At 42.5% G+C, this 18,908-nt stretch overlaps 1 protein-coding gene across 3 annotated transcripts in view; it reads right to left on the bottom strand.

The window, feature by feature from the left end:
* col16a1 (collagen, type XVI, alpha 1) overlaps positions 1 to 15,366 on the bottom strand; it is a 69,758-nt gene extending 54,392 nt beyond the window's left edge. For all 3 annotated transcript variants that reach the window (XM_083982438.1, XM_083982440.1, XM_083982439.1), the window contains exons 1-2: positions 15,141 to 15,366; positions 9,290 to 9,409 (exon numbers count right to left, since the gene is read on the bottom strand). In XM_083982438.1, coding sequence (XP_083838564.1) covers positions 9,290 to 9,365 — 76 coding nt within the window. In that variant the 5' untranslated portion in view covers positions 9,366 to 9,409; positions 15,141 to 15,366. The remainder of the gene's footprint in view (positions 1 to 9,289; positions 9,410 to 15,140) is intronic.
* Positions 15,367 to 18,908: the final 3,542 nt, after the last annotated feature.

Raw genomic sequence — 18,908 nt, 5'->3', positions numbered from 1 at the left:
GTCACAGCCTGCCGAACGTTCACGACCACTGACGAGCAAACTCGTCAAAACCGTTTTTTTACAGATTACGATAATAGACACTCTGAGGTACCCTGTGTGTGAATATGGTAGTCCTCTGATATGTAAAACTGTTTTAAACTAAAACCAAAACATAATGTTTTTTATAAACTGTGTGATTTTGGTTTTGTTTGAGTAATCGTTCTCCTTGAATGCTGCTGTGGGGACAGCGTGCAGCGCTGTGCGGCTGTCGGCTACAGTGTTGCGACTTTCTCGCTGAATCTGGCGACTTTCCAAACCCTCTTTTGACAAAAGCGACCGACGACAAATCTGGCGAGTTTTTCCGGTGTTGTTTACAAACGTTTCTGGTTTGGAGACTCGGATCTGCAGCGGAGCGGGCGCTGAGCAGCGGGGGCTGTGACCGGCCGCCCCCGCCCCAGAGCACTCATCGCCGGCCAGTCACACAGCAGTGTCCCGGAGCTGCTGCGCTGCGGCCAGAGACCCACACCGCTGCACCGCTGCTCTCCACGCTGCCACACCCCCCAGATATGCCTACAAATATATTTATTTAGCCGTATAAATGATTTGGGAGACAACCCACACTGCAAATTACCGGTAAAATGTGCGGATGCCACTTGACACAAACGTGCGTTTTTCTCTGAAACTAGAGCGGGAGCTCCGTTTTTGGAGAAACCCAGCTCTCTTCTCCTCCTTCGTACTCACGAACGAAACGGCAGAAAAACTCGCCGTTTTTTCGAGAAGCACGTTGTAAAGTCACTCTTCAACCAAGTGAAGACCGTTTGTTTCTAGGTGACGTACATAGTTCGGTTCGACGTGAGATAAAAGGTAAACAAATAGCCAAAAACATGTGGTCCTGAGCGGATGTGCTGAAGAATTAGTGTGGTCGCGAAAGAGTTAAGGCAAAGATTAAAAAGTCACATGGAGAGAACCAACCAGGGCAGCGCCCCCTCAAATAAATGTCTTGCCCCCTCAAATCCAAATTTTAGAAGTTGAGAAAGCTTTCTTTTTATTTTAGTATTCATAAGACTACCTTTCAGTTTTGTAAATCTTGACCATAGTAGACCCCCCCCCCCCTGAAGGTAGAGGCCTGACAAGTGCAATCCACTTCTCCAGGGTTAGGGTTGGACACATAGTCAACAACCCAATTCAATGAAGTTACTATAAGCACAGAGAAAAAAAAGTGCTGGAGCATGATGTGTTCACATGATGCCCCCTTCACATTTCTGACTGCCCCCTCATATGCCTGCCTAGAACCGGCCCTGGAACCAACTGAAAAACAGTTGGCATGTGGTGTGGAATTAGCTTAGAAACTACAGTGAAATCTGCTAGTGGTACCCAATGCCATGAAAATCTATGATTGTTGGAAAGAAATGAGAAACCTACATCTGTAGAGGGTCAAATTAATCCAGACTAGTCATTAAAAGAACAGTTGTTACAAAAAGCATGTTGCTAACTCTGCTAAATCAGACACCATTATCATTATTCACAGCAAGATGCTTAGCTAACGGTCAATTCTTTATGCAAGAATAGAAAATGCAGACGCAGGGTTCATTGAAAGATCAAGAGAAAGGGTAAAAAAGGAATACAAACTGGAGAAAAATATTTCTTATACGAAAATATGAAAATAATAATGCATTTCAAATTACAATTAGGCTATGTTTCTGTGTCTCCTGGTTTAATGGACTCTGTGTATCACATTTTTAAGAATTTCCTTTTGTTCTAATAGAAGCATACATACAGAGTGGCCTTGATGCATGCAACGACAATGTCGATGCTTCCAACTGCAGTTTATCCAGGCTGGAAGTCACATCAAAACGAGGTGAAAGAGCCTAATATAATTACTACAATAATAACATCCAACTGGCTTTAATTAAGAGTTAGGAATTTAATTTCACAGAGGCCGTCTCAAGAAAGAATTAAATCACATTTAGCGCTTCATCACCTATTATCAAGTTCATCATTTGACACCCTGCAGCCTCTGCTCGTCTTAGTTTGAAAACACTAAGTCGGTTTCAAAGCGCAGCACCCTTCAGCCTGTCTCCCTGCACAGCATGTCATTCTCTTATTGCTGTCTAAAAGTACAAATTAAAGTGTGGAAAAAGAGATGTCAAACAGTGGTGTTGCGGGAAGCTGAGAGAAACTTGAGATGAAAAAGTCAAAGAAATTGCCTGAACACAATGTGACTTCTGAACAAAGAAAGGGATACAGCAGAGAGCATAAGCATAAGTGTAGAGTCCTCTGAGCCCCCTGATATTCACTTTGTCTTACATCCTTTTATTCTCTCTCTCTTCACACACACACACACACATACTGTACTTTGTACTTACTGGTCCATCCTGAAGCCTTATCTGCTAACTCAGCACAAAGTACAATCTATGCAGCCTCACAGACACATCCTGAAATTCTAAATCACACACACACACAGGCTAAGAGTTTTTTTTTTTTTTTTTTTTTTTGAAGTCAAGAGATGTAAGTTCTACCTTTCGTCACTGCCTGCTCTTTCTTTTTTCTTTCTTTCTGTTGTTTCTGTTTTGCTTTTTGTTTTTCATCACCGCCCCATTTCCATCAGACAGAACTGAGATGAAGGCTTTGTTCATGAGTACAGAACTCCTGGCTGGAGGCAAGGAGGCAGCACAATGAAAAGTTAAAGAGCACAAGTAGAGGAGAAGGTGGAGCGAGGAAGAAAGAAAAAAATTACACAGGACAGAATAGAGAGAGAGCATGACAAAAGGGAATGGGCAGTGAAAGATGTCACTTGAAGAAAAGCAACTTGTCATACAGAATATTATATTTTTCTTATCTGAGGAATTGAGAAGAGGAGACTATAGTTTATCCCTATAGAGACGTTATTAGGGGCATCTATTATGCTAAATATGCTGTTGTCTCCTCGATTTCCATTTTAGGACTTCTCAGGCAGCTTGTCTCTTCGTACTCTACATTGTATAACTTGGCACAGCTTTCATCTGAGCCGTACTTTGGAATGCTTGGCTCAACATCCTTCAGCAACAGTTTAATCCAGGCTCAGACTACTGGAGCTATAAAATCCTAAATGATTTTGAAATCAAGTTGCATCATTCACGCAAAGAGAACCTTCACAGATATCACTAAAAGATGTGCAAATCATGGTGTATATCACTCACTGCAGGATATCACTGAGATTATCATGCCAATGCAGCACCTCGTGTGATCTCACAGCACATGATCTCACATGGGGAAAGAGATGAAAATTACATGGAGACTGAGGTGGAATGACTTTTTATGACTTCAGGGCTCAGTTAGACTGCTGAGAGTTGAGGATAGCCTGATACAGTATGTGAGCGTATTTATCTCTCACCGTCAGAATCTAACATTCTGACAATTGGCAATTTCTATTATCTGTTTACATACATCCCACTGATTAACAACTTCAAAGCATTTATTTGATCTTTTACTGTTGCTACTCAAGTTAAATGCCATGTTTACTTGTTACACTTTTGCTCATGTTTCTCTCACTATAGCTCCAAGGATGGATGGTATTTCATTGGACTATTGCATACTCAGGAACTTTGGCAGAGGACACATGGCAGAACTTGAACCCCATTTCTCCTCAAGCTGTGATGAAAGGAATGCATTTGCTTGTTGACAAGCTAATTAGCACAAAGTATGAGTGTCACTCCAGGATCCCGCTAGTAGCTGCACGCAGCCTTAAAGAGATTGGATGGTCTTGGCCGGGTTCACTTCCTCTTTGATGGGTTGCGTTTGAGTCTTGCCAAAGCAGGTAATGATACTACACTGGCAGTCATGCGGTACACTGCTGTGTGTGTTCCCCCAACTCTCCACCTTGCCAAAGATAAAATTTCAGGAAATTATAGGTCTTTAGAGAAGTAAAACACTACTGTTTGATGTATACAGATTTGTACTAAATTGGACGGTACAAGTGAAATGTGTCGGACAAAGATAAACCTAGATCGTTTGATCGAAGAAAGTAGGAGTAAGAGTTGAGAAAGTTACTCAAATGTAACTTATATTTAGGCCAAGATCCCTGCTAAAGAAAGTAATGTGTGACATTTAAATGCATTGCAAGTGATATTTACCAAACTTCAAGAGGTTTAGGAATCAATCGGTTTATCTCACTCTGAGCGTCCTGTTGTGGCTGGTGTTTACTGAAACCAGCTGCCTCTGAGGTTGAATTCTGTTTTCGTGGCAGCAAACACTTGGCAGACTGCTTCCATTAGGGAGGAAGAGGTCAGAAGTGTGCTCTCGGTGTCAGACTTGGTGGTGTGTGTTTTGTAATAAGAGCAGGTATGGTAGTTATTCAGTGTGCTTTACTTCCAAGATAATTGGACTGGGCTGCTGATCAGCAGAAAATCAGACTCAGGAGGAGAGTCTTTTCGGTCCCAGAGCTGTTCAACAAATGCAACATGAGAGAAGGAGAGGGGCATGCTGAGTTGATGATTCAATGTGATGATTCAGTATGCCCTATCTGAGGTCTAGAAAGGGGAGGGGAAATGACAAACAGAGAGGGTTATTAAAGAAAAAAGGGATTCAGACAGTGTGATAGAGTGTGTCCCCTCTCGGCCAAGTGAGACAGACATGAGAGAACATTCCTGGTTGTTTTCCAGAGATAAAATTGCAGTACAGAGGAGTGGAACGACCTAAAATTCGGCACTTAAGAGGGATGAGCTCACTAATTTTCCCCTTGTAGGCCTCTGGCCTGTGTTCAATGCATTTTCACAAGCACACACCAACACAGACTGAGCTCATGACATACACGTTTACAAGCTCTTCACAACATTAAACTTTGACAGGACATGCAGATGTCTGTACTCATCTCAGAAGAGAGAGTGTGTTGTCTGGCATCGTGTGTTTGAGGAAGGCAAAAGATCTTTAAAGCCCCAGTCTGTAACTTATTTGGCTTTGTATTAGCAAAAATCAAATATTGCTTTCATAAATACGTATTTCACTGAAGTCGAATCATACTTACAAATGAAAGCTTCCTCGTACCTTAGAATGAGTTGTTACAAGTCGTTACAAATACATAAGTGGGCGACGCACCGAACCGAGGCGGCCATGTTGCATCAATATTTCTTACGTTGAGTGGCAGCGTGACCGTAGGTAACCACGGAAACTCACCGAAGCTGTCGGCTCGGGGAGAAAGTTTTCCAGGTAGCGCCTGTTAAAACTGTCACCACTGTGTAGTGTGAGGAAGGACGGAGGCACTGATGTTGCATTCAGGTGCAGTAAGGCAGACGGCCGTCGGCAAACCAACTGGATGTAATTTTACTCGACGAGAGAAAGACGGTAAAACGTGGGTCAGTTAAACAATATAACATCACCATGACAACGCCTGTATCGTTTTACCTCATGCTGGTGGACCACTTGTTTACATAGACGCTTGTTTATCCTGTTACATGCAGCGTCTGTTGTCTGTCTGACGTCTGCCCGATTTCACGTGAATGCAACATCAAGAATACGTTCCGATATGCAACCGCACCGCTAGATGGGTGTAATTCCTACACATTATACCTTTAAAAAGAAACTGCTATGCTATGTATTATGCACTGGGAGTTAGTTCTACTTTTTTTTTACACTGAGTTAATGGTGTTTGAAAGTTATTGCGCCCTCATTATGCATTTTTGCAAGCAGGTCTGAAGTAGCCCCTAAGAGAGCAGAGACATTATAAGACAGGTTCATTCATGAAGCAGCAACCCTGAAGCAGTTACAAGTTAAACTGTTCTGCTCAAGTTCATTTCTCACCAGTGACGCTCAGGCACCGGTTTTTATAACCTCCAAACCAGCCGAATCACACCCTGAAGGTTACCCATCAGCCCTAATCATTGCGTATCAGCAGGAGGATCTGTCTCAAATTCTCCAAATATGCACTGCATACTGACGAAGTTAACACTTTAAGCTGCACAACTGAAGTGTTTTCATATCAACAATGGGACATGAGTTGCTCATAAATACTGGTAGTAACAAATTCAAATGTATCATCTGACTGCAGATTTATTGCTTTGCATGTTAACATACAGTACTCATTGCAGCTTAACCCTTTTGGATCAGTTCCATTGCTCTTATTAATCTGGTTTTGAGCTGCAACAACAACCTGTTTTCCACTAAGCTCTTCTAACGTACCAAACAGCAGGTAGGCAAATCTAGCAACTAGCCTTTTTACATACAGTAATGCAGCTGAAGAATGCAACATTTATCACAGGAGTTGGTGGAGGCCAAGATAGAGCTAAAATGAGAGTGAATATTGGACTTACAACTGTGAGGTAGCCATAAACACAACTGCAAATGAATATGTATGTTCCTCCGTGTCTGCTACATTACGCAATAGGCAGATTCTTGTTAATTCATCAAGATTGGACAGACAAATTAATCTGTTTCAGTTTGAAGGTTCACTTAACAATCATAATTTTGCATGTGCTATTTCAATAGGCATTGCATTGTATAAAGAAAGTAAAGACTTTTAATGTTGTTGTTATAATGTCACTTTTTATTATATTCAAGTATGAAGAACTACAGTATATTATCAGTGTAAGTACAACCCTGCAGTATCATTATCAGCATTAAAGCATAAAAGTCAGACTTTCATTTCATTTTCTTGCCCAGGCACTGTAATGTAGATCTGTTTCTTCTTGTCAACTTACTGTGTGGAAATAAGCTTATTTCTACAAGAATTCATTGGAAAACACAACACGTTCAGAACAGACAAAGGGAAAATGTGTTTAAAAAAAAAAAAAGACTACATAAATCCATTACTTCAGTCTGTGCAGGGTCTGTGGTGCACAAAAAAACCTATATCAGCAACACTTTATAAAAGGCAGGGCATTTTAGCCATTTAATTTAAATAGGGAGACTAGTCTCTTTCACTGCAGAACTGCAGTGCAATCACCCAGCTCGACTCTTCAACACTAGTTTTACTTCAACCGGCTTTTCTGCTGTAATGTCAGCAAATTACCAGTAAGTAGAGATTTGGATGAGTCGGAGGAATAGTGATAGTGTGTGTGGGGGTGTGTGTGCGGCGCTTGCTGTGACAAAGTGTGAAAGCTGCACTTGAAAAAGCGCTTTCTTCCAAGCACTGGGGGAGAGGACTCAGGGGAGCTGCAAGCTGACTCAGTCTCATCTGAAAATCTCTGACTGGGGTCTCCCAAGAGGGACCACCCCCTCCTCCCTGATAAAGCTCCCTTCAGAGTTCCACCAGCTATGGAGGCTTATTTGGCCCCCTCAAGTGATATCACAGAGCTGGTCTCTGAGAACACACTGACAATGTGATGAGGGAGCATGACAGTTTGTAACAAAATAAATAAATAAAAGAGGCTATGAAAGACAAAAAAAGAGATCTCTCTTCACATGCCTCTTGGTTTCTTGTCTTAGTCTCTCTCTTTCTCTCTCACAAACAGAATGCAAATAAATTCACATGTGCATCATCTCCGAAACACCAGCAGACAAGCCTCTCAGCAGGCTTGCACTGTTATATGTGCACGTAGACGTTCTAAAACTCATGTGCCTCCCGTACAAATGCACAGAAGCTTGTGTGATTGATGGCTCACACAGAGGAACACAACCACACGTGGTAAACACACACGCCTCTTTGCCACAGCCTAACCACACTCTCACCAATGGCTACCAGCGTCAAATGCGCATGAGCTATCATTACACTCCATTTTCATTGTAACCTTGTGCCCCGTCGCATATACAGGGCACAGACACAGACACAGATGGACACAGCTCCATCTAACACAGATGGGTTTCAAAGTGTGCAGAGCTGGTCAGGCACACAACTCCAGCTTGAAAATCTGTTGTCTGCTTGTAACTTGCAATAGTAGCACTTTAGCACCAGAAGGCAATGTTTTTGTGGCTTTACAGTCTCTTAAGCATTTAAATAAAGATTTAAGGACTGTCCTGAGAGGCAATTGCTGTGGCATTTGCCATTTAGAAGGATTTATATTCACAGCCTTTGTGGGAGAAATGAGTAAAATTTGATAAATAAAGGGGTTTAACGGAGCGTCACAGAGGCCACTGATATAATGCAAAAATTTGATCTATTATATTCGTTGTGGAAATACCCTTCATCTTATTTAAATCTTACTTTTGCAAAAACAGCAGTTTTAAGTTCTTACTGCGCTTTAAAAAGGTATATTGTGTAGGAATTACTCCCATCTAGCATTGCGGTTGTATATCGCAAGCAACTCAATCGTATTTTTCATGCTGCATTCACGTGAAATTGGGCAGACTGACGACAGCCACTGCAGTAACGGCATAAACAAGCCTCTATGTAAACAAGTGGTCCGTCAGCACGAGGCAAAACAATACACGTGACAATATGTTGTCATGGCGATGTCGTATTGTTTACCTGACCCACGTTTTACCGGCTTTCTCTCGACTTCTGTGACTAAAATGACATCTGGTTTGTTACCGACGGCCGTCTGCCCGACTGCACGTGAATGCAGCATCAGTGTAACGCTCCATTCCTCCTCACTGCGTTACCGCGGTGACTTTTCACAGACGCCACCTCGACCTGAGCCGACAGCTCCAGTGTCTCCGCTGAGTTTCCGTGGTTTCCTACCGTCACGCTGCCACAGAACGTAAAAACATGGAGACACGACATGGCAGCCAGCACCGAGCTTACCCGCTCCATGTAGATATGAATGATATGAACGGCAAATTCAGAGTTTACTGGAACACTTCAGTTTGTTGATGGGGGTGATTACTGATTCATGAAAAACATACTTTTGAACAAAATAATCGATTTTCATGAGAAGTTACACAATGTCCCTTTAAGAAAGTGATACCAAGTACAGCCAGCAGCTACTGTATGTAGCTTAGCTCAGCATGAAAGAGCAAGTTCGCACTAAGCTAGGCCTTTATGTTAAGCTAAGCTAATCAGTTGCTACAAATACAATGGACAGATAATAAAGTTGTATCAGTATTGAACTATTTGAAAGTTAGACATCTTGTTCATTCTGTACAACATTACTCAGCAAAATCAGCACAGGTGTCTAAACTACAGATAGAAAAGAGGGAATTTTGCTTCAATTAGCTAGCTTTTCATCATTCAAATACAATGGGCAGATAGGCTATGACAGTTTTATCAGTGTTTAACAATTTTTTTTAGCAAGACCCCAGACAGAGAGAAAAGTGATGTCAATCTTCATCTTGTTCCCAAAATGTTCAAACTGTCCCTTTTGTTTAAATAAAACATCCTCTTCATTCTGAATTTCACAAATTTAGCATGCAAAACGGCTGCTGGTGTCAAAGCCGAAGCAGGGAAAACGGGCTAACTCACCTTGCTCTGACGTCAACGTGTCACATGACCCCAAGCTGAGGGCCAGCAGGGTCAGAGAGGAGCAGAGAAGCCACATGGTTCCACCCCGCCGTTAACACCTCACCTCACCTCAACCACCAGCTGATGAATGAATGGACAGAAAAAGAGAAAGTCAAAAAAGTCAAATCCTCCCTGCGTTCTGTCAGCATGCCACCCCGTCTAACTCTGTCGACAGCTGCACATTATGCTTGACTCCTAAATAGACATTGATGTATATTTATGAGTCAGTCACAGTTGATAAGTTAATTATGTGGTATGATGCGGACTTTGTTAGTGGCATATGAATTAACCAGAATGTCCCTCATTAAGGAGTGTAACTCTATAAACTCTGATCATAGTCATTATCCTGTCCATCTGGTTGGCCTTTGACTGGGCAGCTGCAACACACACACAGATACGCACAGTAAATATGTGGAATAAGAGTGCGCTTAACACACACACACAAACACGCACACGCCTAAAAGCCATTCTTGAAGAGAAACAGATACTACACAACTGGAAACAAACACCTACGACAATAGGAAGAAAATAATGAATCATGCACATGAAAGTTAAGTGATTTAAATGCAGGCGCGTTGGTCTGGAGTCGAACAGACAGTGGGGCCAAAACACACAAACACATCTGGAGACTATTCCACTGGAGCCATGGTTGTGTTGAACCAGATGCTTCCACGTGGCCCAACAACAGGCACACACACACACACTCTCATGCGCCGTTTAAAATGCATGCCACGTCAAAATAATCATTATATTCTGACTCCAAAGTCCCCTTACTACAACCTCTTATTCATAAACACACAAGAATGTACACGTATAAACACACACACAGCCCACTCAAACTTGCATAAACACATCCCAGCTGACCTGGACTTGCCCTCAGCATGTGTGAGGACCCCATAACTCTGCAGTGTTTACAGGTACAGCAGGGCCCTGGAGGCAGGCAGGGCAGGGGAGCAGACTGTGTCTCTGTACACACACCTGTCCCGTCTGCCACGAGAAATGACCCCCACACATACAATGTGGTGCTCCTGCCCAGCCGAGGACACGGTGTGAATACCACCCAGCCTGACCCGACTCTTTGCAGCGTGCTGCTAATAGACAATGTGGTGGAGGACATTGTTTCAAATTATGTCCTAAAATAACACCGACAGGTTTCATGGCCCACATTGTGAATTATGCATTTAGTTTTTTTCTCTCTCTCTCTTTTTAGGGGGGCAGCTGACTCATGGTGTCATTGTTACTTTTCTCTGGATTTTAAATGGCCAGCTTATCATTTTTACGTGGAATCAAGCCATGGCACAATTTACCTTTTATTTGTTAAAGTCCCCCTCCAACGACCCTTATTGGTTATCTAAAGCATTCTCTGTGGTCTTTAAATGGAGCGAAGCCTGCGAGCTAGTTCAGGCAGCCAACTCGAGCTGCGCCGCGTCACTCTCATTACATCATACACACACCCTCTCAATCTGGCGGTCTATTTAAGATGGGTGATTTACCCATCGTCCTCTTTGCTCGTCTATGACACAGCAGCATCTCTCAGCGGTACCCTATTTTCTGCCCCACCACCACCCCAGGGCATAGATAGATAGTCGCTCATCACTCCCATATTCTTTAATGAAATCCTATTCGCAGGGAGTGATGAAGTCGGAGCCTTGACGCCAAACTCAAATGTATAATGAAGCTGCAATAAACATTTTAATCATGAGTTGTCTGACTGAAATTGTGTTTATGAAGTTTTTAGCCAAAATCACAAATCCTGTGCCATTTCCCAGGGCTCTCCTTCTGCACAGCACCAGCAGCTCATTAGCAATGCGCCTCTGGGTGGTGGGCGGAGACTGCGCTGCTCCCTACACCCACCCAGCCATCCCCCCGAGTCCAGCTGAACGAGGGGCTGACTGACAGAGATGAAACTGGCAGACCCATATGAGACTGTTGCGGGCTGCCTTACAAGGAGCTCTCTGGCAGAAAAATGCCACATGAACATGTGAAAAGCACGAAAAACACGATTTTCATTGGAGGGGGTCTTTAAATTTGGAAGCAAGGTAAACAGCATAATTATAGTTTTGAAAAAATAAAGTTTTTCTCTGCACTTTGATGAGCTGAGGGTTAATCAAATCCTTAAATGGCTTCATGCCATTATTACAAGCTTCATGCCACATGATCACAATAATAACAACACAGTACATAATACATAATGCATCACAGTCCAGAGAACACAGGCGGAAGGAAAAGTTACAGCTCATTGCTGTTATTATCTGGCCATAATCCAAAACAATTTAATAGGCTTCCTAATATGTGTTGCTATGGATGTCTCTCTTTCTCCTCCTCTCTCTCTTTACACTCCATTGGCAGCTTTACGACCACCCAGCTGACTGCAGCAGATAAAGGCGAAGCAGTGCGGGGTAAGGCCACCGGGTTTGGCCAATGGGCTGGCCATGGGCCCGGTGAGCATGCTGATCGGGTCAGTGAGTGCGGAGCCAATACAGGAAGGAAAACAATGACAGATTTGAAAGTCTTCCAACACAAGAAGCCTGAAGACATGCACTGGCGGACAGACGTAGTGACCAACATCCACAATCACAACACAACCTTCATGCTTGTTTCAGCACTGACTTTTTTTTTAACAACAACAACAACAACAACAACAACACTGTGCCTCACTGCTCAGTACGTTGTTCTAGGAGTCATTTTCTGCTCCTCGTCCAGACGTTTCGCCTATTTTCTATTTCCACCACGGCTATCATTTTCATTACTCTTCATGGCTTGAATAAACAGACAAAAGTGGCACCGGTACTGTCCTACATAACAATGGAGGCAATTTTGTGCTCAGTGCTGAGCAATTTTTGTTGTCACACATTTCATCATCATTGCCATCGCTTACAGAACAACAGCCCCAACGCAAGCCTGTTTAGGGGAACACACTCTGACAGAGTTAAATGAAACATGTCCCCTCTATGGTTTGACAAGAGAATTGCTTATTAGCCACAGAGGCACGGATGATTAAATAACAGTGAACCAGTAGCCCATGATTTAAACTACTTTGTATCTGTTTAAATGGGAAAACCTGGCATAAATGTGTAAGCCATGTAATATTTGAAGGTTCACTGCTTTTCCAGCTGTCTCTCCCAGAATACTGCAGCTAAAGGATTGACTGAGTGCTTACATGGAGGGTATCTGCTCTCATTCTTCCCCGCACTATCTCCCATGTACACAAACAAACACACAATCAAGAATGTTTTTTGGTGGCGGGCTGTGAAAACAACCTCCCGAACGGTCGGTGGGTCATCACCCACAGTGAATCCTGCAGGGAGAGCCATCTTTCCCTTGCAGTAAAAGTTGACTAGAAAGCAGGAATACATCTGATGGCTTGAAATTAAGTGGACATACATATGCATGCATTCATTCATATACGGATCTGTGTGCGCTACAGGAGGCAGATGTTAGTGAATAAAGAAAAAGACTGTCAGGCAGCAGAGAAATATTTATGCACACAGGCACACAGGGTGACACAAGCCATTTTTACATCATGCACTACTGGAGTAAGCTGAAGCAAACATCCAAGAAGGCAATGACAAAGTCCATTTCTGTTGCCAGTGGCTCTGTGGGGCTGCACTTAAGCAGAGAGGTGTTTTAAGCATCATCATGCCAACATGCTATGAATAACAATAGCGAGGGTGACTGGGTACAACACCAGGCTCTGTTCACCATATGTAGTATGTTAGCATGCTAGCATTTGCTTATTAGTAGAAAATACAGGTGGCACTGGCAGCCACATCATTTGTTTTGTTTTCTGTCATAAATTATCTTCTAATCCATTCAATAGTTGTTCAGATATTGTTGTTCAGATAGTGGGTGGGCCACCTGACAGACTTCCCTGTGGCTCTTTCTGCCAGATACTGCAGGAGGTATCAGATAATTTTTATTTATTTATTTATTTAGCCAAACTGTCAGTACTGTAATTCTGACTCATCATCATCAACACAGCAAGATGTCAAGCTCCAGTCTTGGCCTCTGGACCTTCAGATGTGCTTCAGGCGAATGATCCTGAGAATGCTTTGCAGGCCCATGACAATGGCGGACTAGGAGTGTATGAAAGAAGCTGAAGATGCCCTGAGGCTTTGATAAGACACTCCAGGTTTGGACTGACTGGGAGCAATGGAAACTTGCAAACTAGCAAAGGCAATAATATCCAAAGCTGAATGACACTCACTCAAGAGGGACTAAGGCAAGTTTTTACTAGTCTTACATTCTGGACACAGTTCAAGGGCTTTAGTTGTGAATGAGAAACAGACACAGTTGCAGACTGTGAGGAGCAGTAAGGAGTGTTGGAGACAAACAACCTCCTCTGACTGTCTACTCCGGACAGAGCATAGTTCCAATGCTGTGGACAGTTTTGGTCCACTTACGTACGTAATAATGTGGTGGAGTGAGTTCTGCTCTGATGACGTGAGCTGCTGACCCCGGGGCCTGAGCTGTGCATAGCTGAGTCAGCCTTCAACAGGCTAACGACCTCCTGCTTTTCTTCAGCTCCACTTTACATCTCTGATAGCCCAATGCTCACGTCACTATACTGAGCAAAGAGTTCAGCATGATACACTTTGCTGCAGGCCCTGAGCTCAGGCTAGAATTGGAACCAGGGTAGGAAAAAAGAAACTGTACAGCCCACAGCTACAGATTGCATATGAAGCCGACAGTTGGTAAAATGAGCAACACTTAATGTCAACTTAAATTCAAGGACACAAATTTGTAACTTTTGCCAGGCTATATTCCCCAGGGTCTGAAGTGGGAGCAGAACCTGTTACTGCAGGGCAAAATGTGTCCCTGGAGATACTGCAGCATGCAAAGGTTTCCAAGCTTTTTAATGTCAGGGGTCCTTACTCCATTTCTTTTGTTGAAACAGCCCTGAAATGCTTCTTTCAAGTGGGCTGATCAGAGATATCAATCTATTCTCTACAACAGCAGCTCTCTGGTGAGTTAAATACATGCAAAACTGAACTATTGCAGATTTTGTAGGGGAGACTGACTCACCAAAAACTTCCATGGACCCCTCTGGGTGTTTTTTTGGGGGGGTGCACAGACAGGATGCAAAAGCCTGCAAACATGGGAGGGCTGAGTAATGAGGAAAGCTGATGTTTCTCTGGCATGCAAGCTTCCTCCTCAGCACTTTCTTTTCTTTCCCAGGTAAAGAAAATACATTTTTGGGGATTTTGCACATTGATCTCAGATCACTGCAGTGCTCTGCTCAGACATTACTTTACTTGAATGATATGCATGTAGCTGCTCCTACGTAAAACAAGGTTTTTCCATGCCACAGGGGTTTGAGTGCAACCGCAAAGATTTACAGTACAACTCAGCCTCATTATGTGTTGTAATAAGGCCTGGCTTAAATATGAAAGGAAAATCAGCATCACTTTTGCCAGCAGCTGAACCAACTAGTCATGGTTTTAAAGTTTTTTGCAAGGTCTAATAAAGGAATACAGAAATACTACCAGTTAAGGCTACTCATATGATCTCCATAGGTAAAGTGAGTTTATCATACTGATATTTTATGTTATGCTAATCTCTTAAAATCAGAGTCATCTGCACGACCACAGTAAAAACCAACAGCTATTGTGCTCAACAATTAATTTTCTACTTACAATTTCCCTGTAATATGTTCATGTGTTGAACTGAATAAAGCAAAAAAGTTTCACCCAAAGTTTCACTTTAGAAACTCCACTCTTGAAAGTTGCGAAACTTTTTTTTTCTTCCTTTTTACACATGTATCCGTGTCAACCATCGCTAATACGTCCGTAACAGTCCATAAAAGCCATACCTTCAACTACTGATCAATCCACAAATGTGCGACCTCATTAATCCGTAATAAATACGCGTACGTATCCAAATGATCAGACGGGAAGTCTCGCGGGACGATGCACATGCAGTCAAATGTAATCCAGTGTGGCTTTTCTCTCCTTGTTGTTTTTTTTCTTGAGGCTTCTTCCACGGAGAAAGGAAAGAAGAAAAAAGTTAGTGCAAGATTGTCCGTGTCTAACTTTTCCCCTCCCCTCTCTCTCTCTCCCGCTGCAGCACGATCTAAATCCCAAACCTCCTTCTCCCTCCCTCTCTCTCTCTCTCTCTCTCTCTCTCTCTCTCTCTCTCTCTCTCTCTCTCTCTCTCACCCCCTCTTTGCCGTCTCTTAGTCTCTCCCCCGGTTTCTTATTACTTTTTTTTCTCGGTCTCTATCTCTTTCCCATGTCTATCTCTCTTCCTGTGTATTTTCAACAACCCCCCCTCCTTCTCTCTCACTTTCTCTCCCCCTTTCTCCATACCTTCCTCAGGGAGATCCCTCAGTGGGATGTGTAGTGACATCACCTTGTCCACAGTGCTGGAAAATGAGCCTGGGGCATCTCTTTAATCTCTACCAAGCTTTTCCAGGCCTTTACCCTCTACCTCCCACTATCACCCTCTCCTCCTCCTCCTCCTCCTCCTCTTCTTCCTCCCTCCACCTCTCACCGCTTGATTCATGACTTACTGGAGGGTAAGGAAGACTTGCCTCCATTCTGTCTGGGTGAGGGCACTGTATTAAGACAAGAAATACGAATTACGGTGGCCCGGCTGGTGCATTATTGAGAAGAATTTACTCCATTAAAATTAATGAACTTACTTATCATACTTACCTTTGATTGACGGCCAGATCCACAGCTTCTATATTGTTTTATCACTGGGTTTTATTACATCCGATCCATAAAGTGGCCTCGGTTGCAGCCCCTGACCATTCAGAAACACTCGTCTTAATAGCCACATAAATTCCACCTTTATTGTCAGTAAGTAAATAGTTCAGGAGGCAAATAAATATCACTTTGGTTTTGATTTATGTGTGATTCCACCGCTGCTATGGCTGGATAGGTGCTGAGGAGTGCTCACATTCTCACAATATTTATTTCTGTCCTCTGTTGAGAGGTCAGCTCCTCTACCGAGCCATTATCTCTCACATTCTCATTAGCTTTAACCTTATAAAAAGAAAAAGTGTAAACAGCACAACAAAAAAACAGGTGCAATAACAAGCTGATGACTTACAGGAGAGCTGCTTTGACTTAAGTATAGAAGGGACAAGAGGTTAATGCTCCATCTATGACTTTAGCAGCTGTCTAGTCTCGCTGCAACCTTTGAACTACACTTTCACCCGGACATGACCCTTTTGAACTAACAACATCGGTGGCAGCCGGTCAGGTCAGTGTGTCTTCATATGTGGGGGTGGCACAACAACATGAAAGCAAAGACAGAAAGACAGGTTGTAATACATTTAAATGCAATTGCAGACCTAATTTTTAAATACCAACTACTTTATACTTAATGTTGAAATATCACTGAATTAATAGTAAAAACTATCTATGTTAGTGGATGTGATCTGGAAGAAAATCCAAGGGTCTGCAGTTCCCTATCAATCTCCAGAGGATGTAACCAACAGAACAAACCCTGATAGGACAGCAGTCTAATTGATTGCTTCTCCTTGGCAGTCTGCCCTGAGTATTTTGAGTCACCAGCCAGTTTCACCAGTGCAAGCACATTCTGTTTGTTATTTCCAGACTGAAATATCATCAACATTTGTACTCCCAGAAGATCTCACTGGCTTTGGCGATCTCCTCTCCTCTGGTGCTTCCATTGGCCAAGAGTTCTCCACTGTGCTAGATGCTTTGGCACAAAATTCAGTGTACACACATTTATTTATGCCACTTTGATTGACAAATGGATGCTACAAACCAGCATACATTGAAGTCTGAGCTCCACCTCATTGCCCATTGGGTAATGTTATCTTTAAGAAGGGTTTAAAAGTGTTATGGGTATGAAACACGTTATATTGTATAATAAAGTAAAACTCTTGGTTTCTCACTAACTTTGGTTTATGACCATATATCAGCAAAATGTCTTTCCAATCATTCCCAGCTGTATTAGTGCTAATTTGCATACTTAGCCATGATGGAGGAAATCTAAGTTACCTTTACTCATTTGTCAGACCTTTTTAATCCAAAGTAAATTACAAGGTAGAGACATCCTTGAATTTTCAGTGCCGTATAGGAGAACTTGTAAGTGCAACATCTATTAAAGGACACAAAGCAATCAGGTGAAGAGGTTCACTAAGTAAGAGTGAATAGTAAGTGCTACTGTAGTTAGACATGTTAGGCTGATATACTATATAAGATGTGACATGAGGGACTGTCATAAGAGAGAGAGTCTTCAAGAGATTCTTGAAGATCCAGAGGGATGTCCCTGATCTGATAACATTTGTCCTAACATCAGGAAACCACAAATGAGGCCAGTTTGCACTGTGATAGTGTTAGCCGGGATAGCAAAGCTAGTAAGAATGCTGCTAAACATAATGGTTGGATCATTAAAGGTGTTCAGAAATGGCCGTTTGTCCTGTTTGTCGCGCCTTCTTCTACGAGTTTCCACGAGTTGCCGCACGAGTTTACCGAGTATGGAAAACAAATATGATTGGTCGTTATTGAGCGGGCGGGATATTCACTGTTTGGGGCGAGACCGAGCTCGGTGTGTGTGTGTCTCAGACATTTGATTGACGGATGACGGATGACGGATCCAATATCAGTGTCTGATGAATCTTGAGCAACATGACGCATAATTCGTGTGCCTGCATTATCCAATGCAAAAAAAATCTACCACTTTCATCTTGGATTTACTCGAAAATAGAATTTTGCACAAAGTTTGGGCTACATCGTCTGATAGATGAGTTATTATACTAATGTTAGCACTCCTGCTTCACAGAGGTGCTTCCATCGCTGCACAGTCCTGATCTTGTTTGAATGTGGGGCCTGTGAATTCTATGTCTGGATTTATGAACCAGAAAATAAATACTTAATATGGAGTTTTTTTGAAAGTTGAATCTAGCTACTGAAAAATGATGAGATGGTAATTCAGATGTATTAAATTCAAACCTATGGTTTTCAAAGTGGATTCAGTGGTATATAAATTTAATAAATGAGATTCGCATTTTTTACAGGCTTTCATTGCCTCTGAGTCTGTACATTAAAGGCTCGGTCATGTAGAATCAAAGAACAAGATGCATCATCCCTCTAAGCAGATATGGAGAGAGAAACTTCGTAGTTGCCATAGGCACAGTTGTCAAGAGGAGGTACATGTCTTTGCTGCTTCACAAACACTCTTTCATCATAATTGACTTGTAGATATTTGCCTGATGCAATTTGCCATCATCAATAAACATCATTGATTAAGAAGCATATAAATCTCCCTGCCAAAGTTTTTTTTAAATTTTGTTTCATAGCAGCAATCTTTTCAAAACTTGCCGATGCAGAGAAAAATCCCATGTAATAATTACTAGACCTTTTCTTCAAAGGTGCTGCAAGTGTTTGTGTGTGTGTGTGTGTATGTGAGAGAGAGAAAGGATTGACAAGAAAGATGCAATTATTTTGAGGGTCTCTCTATTATACATGAAAGGATGCTGTTTCAGAAGCCTCCTGAGAGCTACATATGGGTAACAGATTTGTCTTCTCCACTTCTTCACAGCTCCTCTATGCGTACAAGGAAATCAGGCCACGCAGCAGCATGCAACTACAGTTTCAATGAG

The sequence above is a fragment of the Trachurus trachurus genome, assembly GCF_905171665.1.
Source record: "Trachurus trachurus genome assembly, chromosome: 11".
Classification (NCBI taxonomy): domain Eukaryota; kingdom Metazoa; phylum Chordata; class Actinopteri; order Carangiformes; family Carangidae; genus Trachurus; species Trachurus trachurus.
This window is presented reverse-complemented; position numbering and strand designations above follow the sequence as displayed.